The sequence below is a fragment of the Phaethon lepturus genome, unplaced genomic scaffold (assembly GCF_000687285.1).
Source record: "Phaethon lepturus isolate BGI_N335 unplaced genomic scaffold, ASM68728v1 scaffold52616, whole genome shotgun sequence".
In the NCBI taxonomy this organism is placed as follows: Eukaryota; Metazoa; Chordata; class Aves; order Phaethontiformes; family Phaethontidae; genus Phaethon; species Phaethon lepturus.
In genome coordinates, this window is record NW_010545135.1 from 2,832 (window position 1) to 12,157 (window position 9,326).

At 42.0% G+C, this 9,326-nt stretch overlaps 1 protein-coding gene across 1 annotated transcript in view; it reads left to right on the forward strand.

The window, feature by feature from the left end:
- Nucleotides 1-217: 217 nt before the first annotated feature.
- IGSF5 (immunoglobulin superfamily, member 5) overlaps nt 218-9,326 on the forward strand; it is a 15,369-nt gene continuing 6,260 nt past the window's right edge. Inside the window, exons 1-2 of the mRNA XM_010288860.1 lie at nt 218-275; nt 8,037-8,357. Coding sequence (XP_010287162.1) covers nt 218-275; nt 8,037-8,357 — 379 coding nt within the window. The remainder of the gene's footprint in view (nt 276-8,036; nt 8,358-9,326) is intronic.

A 9,326-nucleotide genomic window follows, 5' to 3' on the forward strand; every position in this document is an offset into this window, starting at 1 on the left:
TTTTGAGAAAAAATACTGCTTTCCTTCCAAACACTCCCTCATTTAATCTTCTCCCCTTGTTGGTAATACAGGTCACATAAAGTCACATTTTATCACAGAACACAAAGCAGCAGCTCATTATCAAGTTTCTCGATAAGTTCTGTCCTTCAGCTTCTTCTCAAGTATGCAGTGACCGCTGGTGGCTTTCTGCCTTAGGGGACCAGGAGAGAATGCTCCAATGGAGAGGGTGAAGAAATTCATTTTGCTTCCTCTCATCTTAACTGCCTCGCTACCAGGTAGGACACATTCATAACTCGTGAAATAAGCCACTGTGGACAAAATGTGTGAACTAATTTGAAAGCTGTGTAAATGGCAGTTACTGGTGATATCAGATTGAACCGTCAGTCCCAGAGGGGGGTTATTTAAACTGAAATGGTTAGGTTTGCGCTTCAAGCCTGAATGATCTGATGGCTTAGAGTGGGCTTCAGTATGCAGGAGTGAGCAGTGGATGGGGTGGGGAGGAGATGGAGAGGCTGCCCTCTCTCATTTCCAGTGAGCAGGGATGATCCACTTATTTCTCCCTCTCCTTGCATTCATTTTCCTCCTGTCTGTTTGGGAGGGGGCATCTGTAGAGACCTCGATGTCAGCAGCTGATTTTGCTTCCAGAAATATATGCACATTATAATTTTGCTAGTTCGCCTCCAATTTACATTTCACATGTCTGAGTTTCAAAATGAATTCAGATGAAAGGTATCTTGGTGGCTGAGCTTTAAAGAAAATGTGAATATAAAGTGACTAGCTGGGTAACGTAGACAAGGCTGATTTTTTTTTTTATTATCATCTAGCTGGGATTTTAACAGGCTCTGAAAGGAGGGAGCTGCAGTGGGATGAGAGAGAAGGCATTGTCATGGCTTAATAATTGGTGAAAGGAAACACAATGCAGGAATAAAATTGAGTTTTCTGAGCAGAGTGGTATTCCCAGTGGAGTTGCACAGGGATGTGTGGTATTCAACAAGCTCTTAAACAACCTAGTGAAGAGGAGTGAACTGTGAGGTGGCAGACTTTGCAGGTGGTGCAGAATTACTTAGGGCAGCCAAATCCAAAAAGAGACTAGGAAGATTTGCCAGAAAATGTCATGATGCCAAGTGAGTAAGTAATAAAGAGCAGAAAACATTCAATGCAAAGCATCACTTCACTGAAGATGTCTAGTGGGGGAAAAGAGTAAATATGTCGGAAAGAGAGTAAATTGCTGAAAAAGAGAAAAAAATTTACTGCTTAGTGTCTTCAGCAAGGGAAATACAATGAAACCTGGCATTAAATAAATCCACAGAAAGCTTATATCTTGAATACTGGATGTTTTGTCAGTCTTTCCGTTTAAGAAAGGACATATTAGGTCTGAGAAAGAAATAGTAAAAATTTATTAAAATAATTAATTATATGGAGGTGAATGGTGAAATGGTTATTCACAGTTCCTCATAACAAAAACAACTAGTGGCAACCAGTAAAACTGTCAGAAAGAAAATTTAAGGCAAACCAGAGAATGTACTTTTCCTCGCAGTATGTAATTAAATAGTAAAGCTCATGGTCACTGGATATGGGGGATACCAAATCATAAATAGGCTGAAAAAAAGCTAGAAAAAAATATCGCTGAGGGTAGATCCATAGGTGCAGATGCAATCATTGTCTCAGGAAGTCCCTAGATCTCTTCTTTTTTGACACTAAGATGTTATAACAAGGAAACCTCTATTTTTAGTTTTTCTGTTTCTTGCACTGTCTTCCTAAGCGTACGAAGCAGAGTACTACGTGCTTTAGAGGATTTCTATCACCCTTCACTAACGCTTTTAGTCAAGCATGCCTGCAATGGGTGTTTTATTGCCCCGCCTGCAAGCCGCGCTGGGTTAGCAGGCATTGCCCACACTGCGCTGCAGCCACGGGAGCACACACCAAAGTGGAGGAAGAAAAAGTGTATTGCGGAGAGACAAGTGTTGCTCTTGAAAGAACTACTGCTGCTCTTGGGACGTCGGGAGTCGCAAGGCTGGGTGGTGTGGCTAGGCTGCCGAGGTGCCTGCACGGCATGGCCGGTTTGAGCACTCCCCGGGGTGGGCACGGCATACCCTTTGGCAGCGATAGCGTTGGAGACCACCGGGCCGGCATGCAGTGCAGGGTCCCAGCCTGCTGCCAGGATATTGGTGGTGGTGCTGCGGTGCTCCCAGCCTGGGGACCCTCGCTGCTGGAGACAAGAGGCGGTGCAGGAGGAGAGGAGTGGTCCAGCAGCAGAGCCAGGAGGGGCTGCAAGGGACAGCTGTCAAACAGTGAGTAAGAGAAGAGGTGGGAAGACACAGCTGGGGGCTGCGGAGAGTTTTGTGTGCAGGTGGGTGGAAATATATGTTGCTGAGTACCAGTAGACCAGTATTACTTGACAGAAACATCCTATAAGCATTTAAAAATTCTTGTTAACATAAGGAAACAAGCTAGTCCTTCTCTGCAGGCTTTGACAAGCTCTAACCTATTTTGGTTTTCAAAAAGCTGAACTGCAGGGCTGTTGGTTTTTGAAATAAACTTGGCATGCGCTAAAGAAAAATCTTACCAAATCCAAAACAATTTATTACAGAGCTGTTGCTGGAGCACTGGGACAGTGATGAGGCAGGGAAGGCAGAAGACAAGGTGGGGTGAGCAAGAGATTAAAGAAAGAGTAAAAAGAAAAGAAATTTAAGAGACTGGAAGGAAAATAATTGAGACATTCAAACAGAAATAGCAGAGAAGGAAGGGAGGAAGACAGAGACTGGATGCAAAAACTGAATAAAAGGCAGTGTTTATGGAAGGGTGATAGGGTATAGAGGGGAACATTATTTTGAAAAATGATAATGAGGCTGAAAAAAAAGAAATCATTATGGCAAAAGGATAAGCCCATCCTGCCTTTCACTGCACTGCATTCAAACAGGTCACTTATAAAAGAGAAAAGACAGAGTCAGCAGAGGAGAGCAGGAAAGGAAAAGAAGGTAACCACGTCTCAATGCCATTGTTGCTGAAACCTTCAGCATGAAAATGTGGTCCTTTACCGTTCAAGCATGGAAGAAAAAACATTGTTGGCAAATGGCAAGGGTGATTCTTTGGCAAATGAGTGCCCTCAGTGCAAGTGTCATCCAGGGAACATGATGCATTTTTGTTTCTTCAAAATGCGCAGTGACGTGACAGTGAATTTGTGTGACAGGAGGGAATAAACAGCTCATAGAGGAGTTGGTGTATACTCTGCATGCTGCTGGGAAGGACTGAGCAACTGAAATACCATAAGTACTTATCAGCTTAAGCAAACTTTCACCACTGGCAATTACTTTATAAACATTTAGTCATGTGCCTCAAAGAAAAGTGTCCTAACTCAGCTTTGTTCTTCAAAAGTCAAGGTGTAATGCAGTATGATGAAGACACCCTAACATTTCCCTGTTGCAGAGATGCTATTTGCCTGGGTGGGATTTCTTATTAGTTATGTGTGGGGAAGCAGATGTGAAACCAGCTGTTAAGAGCTGAACATGTAATTCCTGTAAAATGCAATGACAATCTAGTCTGAGGCCTTAATTTGTCTAAAAGCAACCATCTGCAAGATATTTTTCAAGCAGTATGTAAATGAAACTAGCACTAGAATTTTCCCCTTAGTGCAAGAAACAAGGTCCAGCAAAAGGACTTATAGCACTGGCTTAAGGCATTGGTTTTAGATCCCATTTCTGTCATGAACGACCTCTTTGACCTTACACAAGTTACTTTATCAGTGTTTGTACATGGGTTGGACAATGGAACGCACTGTTGGTTCAGGACTCCATGTGCTATTGCAGGATAAAAAATAAAAGTAAAAAGATAAAGAAACAAAGTTAAAACCACCAAAAATGTTTTGGCAGGAGGTGGAGAAGGCTCATGAAGCTCCTGTTTTGATTGTGCTGGGGCTTTACTGAGATCTAAATGGAGGCGAGGTTGGGCTATGTACAACTCCTCAGTCCTCCTGCCACCCATAGGATAGTCCTGCAGGGCTTATGGACCTGTTCCCTAGCTCACAGAAGTCAGAGAAAAAACATCTATAGCTCCAAAAGATATGGTTGGTGGAAGAAGATGTAGATCTTACCATACTTATGGACTGACAAAAAATTATTATATTAGATAAATGAAGGAATAACTCATACCCACCTGCCTGTACTGTCCTAACCCTCTGAAGAAAATAAAAGCAATATTATCCATGTATTTTTAGAGCCAATGATCACTCATTATTCATGTTTAGGGGTAAATTTCAAGACTATAATGGAACTTACAGACATGATCTCATAGCAAATGATTAATTAACAGCTAGCCGTGTACAGAAAGTCGCATCATTTATTCACAGCCATGGCAAACCACATCTCCTTAAAAAAGTGAAGTGTTTGCACAGGCATGGAAATAAATTACAAATGCACAGAGATCAGATTGCATTAAGAGGAGCAGTGTGGATAAGTACTGCAGCTCCTGTTTCATGAAGAACTAAATGAATTTTGGTGTTAACTCTAAGGAAGTTTGTTCATGGTTGCGTCTCTCATCATGGTAGCTGTTTATGTCCATTTCAGGCAGTCAGGAAGACGCCAAACAAAGTGTAAAAATAAAAAAACCCTCAGCTCATCAATATGTTATTAACACACAGGGAGTAGTATTGTAAAGGCTCGTTACAATATGAGTTGAGAAAAATAGATAATTCAAAGACATGTTTGAACTTAGGACAGTGTCTCAACCCTGGTAATAAAATAAAATATCATGGAAGAGGGCCATATTATGTAACAAATAGTTTCACTGGGATGCACTTCATCAGTGCATATTCACGAGAAAACCTGTGGCTCTGCAAACGATGCCCCATCCACAGACACGTGGCCAATGCCTAACGTTCAGAAAGTGACAAATAGAAAAGAGAGGAAATGGCTTTTAGGCATTTTGTTGTGTTAACTCTTTGTAAAGCAATGTATTAACACATAGATTTGCTTTCTGAGTTCGTCTTCGAGATGTTTCATGTTTTGTAACATTTCAGTTCACCTTTACAAGTCTGAAGAGAGCTTTGAATAAATGCTACTGGAAAAAATGAGCCATTTAAGTTGAAGAGAAGTATGTTTTACTGTATCTTATCCAGCTTTATTAACTATCAGTCGAAGTGAAGTTTGCTTTTCATTTAATGTTTTATTGCTCACACACAGATATACTTTGGAGAATGAGGTGCATGGCAGAGGTAACATAACCCAGGAAGGTGGAAAATTTTTGTAAAAGTTTTTGTAAACATGAGAGAACTCAGAGTCAATGATACAAAGAACCAGAGAGAGCTAGGTTTGTATAATCCTACAAAACAAAGAATGAAAAGGCTCTTGTCAGAAAATACATGCGGCTGGTGGGAGGAAAGAGAGGAGCTATTTATATTAAAGAACAATTCTTGGCACAAACCTGGGTAGATATACACTGCCTAGGATTAAATGTGAGCTGGGAATTAGAAAATCATGTTGACATTGGAGCAATGAGATTACAGATCCTATGCCCTGGGTGTGTTCACCGAGGCTCTGGTTGCAATGTCATAACTGAGATTGGGCTCTGGTTCCATTTATACAACTACCAAACATCTCTTTTGTGTGAAACAATACAGCATATTCTCCCCTACGCACGTCAGCGACTGACTGAATGAAAAACTAATTTTTTAATAATTTATAATTAATCCATTGATGAATAAACAACCTAAAATGTACAAAACCTGGGTTGAATGAAACCTTTAAAAAGGACTTAATTGTCCTGAATACTCTTAGCAATGGAGTAATGGCCATTTCAGACTTTCTTTCTCCTGGAAAATAATTGAACACTTATTCTCAGGACAAATTTGCAGACACAGGGTTTTAATTAGACTACTATGGACTGTAGTATCTAATTGCTGTAATTATGCAGACTACAGCCTGAATCGTTAGGGGTAGAACTGGCAGTCCTGCTGCTTCCTCAGCATGAATGTTTCCCAGTAAATGGTGGAAAACTCAGTGGGGAGATGGATCTCACTGGCAGGACTGCCTGGTCTGCAGGGAGCTTGTGAAATCTCCGTTCTTGGAGATACTCAAAGTTTGACTTGACAAGGCCTCATGTAAATGGCCTAACTGTGAAGTTAGCTCTGCTTGGAGCAGAGGGTTGGGCTAGAGATTTCCTGAGGTCCCTTACCACTGAAACTTTTCAATGTCCCCTTCAAAGAGCAACTCCGTCACAGTGAGGTGCAGGTGAGCACGAGGCCAAAAGGGAGCAGATCTGAGCTTAAGTTGTGCCAAGGGAGGTTTAGACTAGATATTAGGAAAAATTTCTTTACTGAGAGAGTGGTCAAACATTGGAACAGGCTGCTCAGGGAGGGAGGTGGTGGAGTCACCATCACTGGAAGTGTTCAAAAAATGTGTAGACGTGGCACTTTAGGATATGGTTGAGTGGGCATGGTGCTGTTGGGTTGGCAGTTGGACTTGATGATCTTAAAGGTCTTTTCCAACCTTAACGATTCTGTGATTCTGTGGTCAGAGGCAGATGAAGAGATGACAGCAGCTGTGGGGGGTGAGGAAGAGCTGTGGCCAGTGGGATGCATGCAGAGCACAGGCAGTTCCCTGCGATGAACCTCGGTGACAGCAGTGCCTGCAGCGGCAGTCCTCTTCATCCTCCCCGACTCCACCTGCAGCCAGGAGTGTTGTGGGTGGCAGTGACTTCCTAAAGTGACTGGCTTGTGAGAATGTACCATTTTGGGTTCCCCAATAGAGGAAAGATGTTAGTAAGCTGCTCTCTCGAGTCCTGTTTCCTAAGACATCAACCAAATAGTCTGGGATGTTCTTACAGTGTGAAGGTTTGAGCCTCGTGAAGACTAGGGTATACAGTGTTCTATCTCTGAGCAATGCTTTAAGATTTGCCCACCTTCAAAACAGCACCATTTCCCCTGGCTATTTCAGGGACTGAAGTCACAGCTGCTGCTCTGCCTTCATCCTTCCTTCACTTTCTGCTTGGTAGAAGCAAGTGCTTTTGCCCTCCCACACGCAGGGGATCCACCATCTGCCTGGGCAGCAGCCGCACCGTCACTCCTCTAAGGGCGGTGGGAGGCCCTGAGTCTGTTGAGGGGGAAAGGAAAACAAAATGCCTTAGCATTAGCAAGGAGCTTTCAGTTCTGAAAAATAGTAGCTAAATTCATACTACCCTTTAAGGAAGAAGAACTCATGAATTACAGCAGCTCTGGTTAACAGAAAGCCTGAGAAGGTGGGCAAGTATGTATGTGATGCATGCATGAGAAATAAGGAAAGAGGCAGATGAACAGGGGAAAGAACACAGAAGGATATACGCTGGGGCTGCAAAAAATCAGTGGCAATCCAAGGTATGGAAAAGGGACCAGTTACATACTCCTTTATTTATTTAAAGTCTAGAGAACTCATGTATTCTCCTATTTAAAAGTGGAACTTTTTTCTTTCAGCAAAATGATAAGTCAACTTTTTAATGAATCACTGAAGAGAGACAGGTGATTTTGGAGTGGGAGGAGGTGAGACAAAATATCAAGTGCAACTTTAAAGAAAACCATTTAACCTAAGTTGGAGCTGAAAAATTAGATTGTACGCCTCCATCTCGGAACTAGTTAAGACCTTTTAAACTAGATAAACATGTGCTTCTTGGGTTTGTAATAATTGGATTGGGGATCCATTATAACAACGTAGCATTTGACCACTGCTTACTGTTGTGGGATTAACATTACTTGGTTGATATTTCAATTCACCATACATATCTTTAACTACTTATTGACAAACATTATAGAAAATGAGACAGGAATCTTTTCCTGATAGCATCAGGTACTGATGACTGTCAGAGGTGAAGTGCCAGCTCAGCTGAATCAACAGCCTTTCCTGATACATGACTAAGTGCTTAATAACCCAGTGCTCCTAGCAAATAATACTATTTGAACCAGGGCGCCTGGCTTTTTAGCCTTAAGTTGCTGGCAGCACAAATTAAGTCAAAGGCCTTTGGTGGTGGTGTTGTATATGCTTTTACAGACCAGGTTTTTTTCTCCCTTCCAGGTCTTGGCTTTTGTTACTCTATTATAAATGGCCCTGCTAATGCAACAGTCCTTGCTGGTTCAGAAGCCCGGTTTAATTGCACTGTGTCAGTAGGATGGGTAATTCTCATTTGGCTGTCCAATGGAAATCCTGTCCTCACTGTCATCAGTTCTCAAGGACCTATTGAAACATCGGACCGCTTCACTTCTCAGAATTATACTGGTAGCAACGGGTTTACCTCGGAGCTGATCATTCACAACACCCAGCTGAGTGACTCTGGAAAAATTGAATGCAGCACCCAGCAACCTAGTGAGAGCAGCTTTGCATTTCTTTCTGTTCAAGGTGCGTATAGCCACCAATAGAAAGCTATTTTATTATACTGCACTTAAAGGAATCCTCTGATGAATTGCTCAAATTATCCCTGTGAAGGAGTACATGCTCTCATTTACCGTCCTTTGCCTCCTGTCCTCCTTCTCATAATTTCACTGTCAAAGCAGGTTTCAGAGTCACATTCAGAGTGCCATTAACAAAGGTTATAACTGCCCTTGTTTTTTCCTGTTACATTTCTTTATTGGATTGCATTAAAGTCCCTGAAGGCCCACCAGCAGTCAGTCAAAAATTATCTTTTGGTTAGAAACAGTATTGATTACCCCTATGCACATGTTTGTACATTAACCTTCTGCCGTCTTTAGAGCAGATCTCCCTCCTGCTTTCTGACTCAGGAATCGGTCTGTATCCATCTTATTTGAGTTTGATTTAATGGCATGTAGAAGTAAAGCCCTTGAGACACAAGGTGACACTCTTCATATGATTGCTGTTGCAAGCTACCGTTTCCAAGGAGCAAAGGGTTCCTGTGTACCAAGCCCCTGTATTTGAGACCTCTTCCTCCTCTCTGAAGCAACAGTAGTGACAGTGCAGCCAGTAAAGCGAGATCTAACCACCAGGCACCATTCATTTGTGGAAGAGGTGCTTCATGCAATGAGGACATCTCGTCATCTACCCTTAAACCTTTCCTGATAAAACCCAAGCATACTTAAAACTTAGAAACACTGTTATTTCATTATGTTGTCCTTCGTCTGGAAATATATCGGGATGGCTAAAAACTGTAATTGCCTGGTTTTTATTGGAAAGGTACTGAAAGCTGAGACTTGTGCTTTAGACATACTGGACAATGTGTCCCTGAAGTAGCAATATCTGCATGTTTGTATCATGCATATGGTATATCTTTGTTAATAACGACTGGTTTTGACTTCATGTCTCAAGGCATAGCTATTTCTGAGTAGCAAGGTAAGATTTAAAACTATCAGCAGG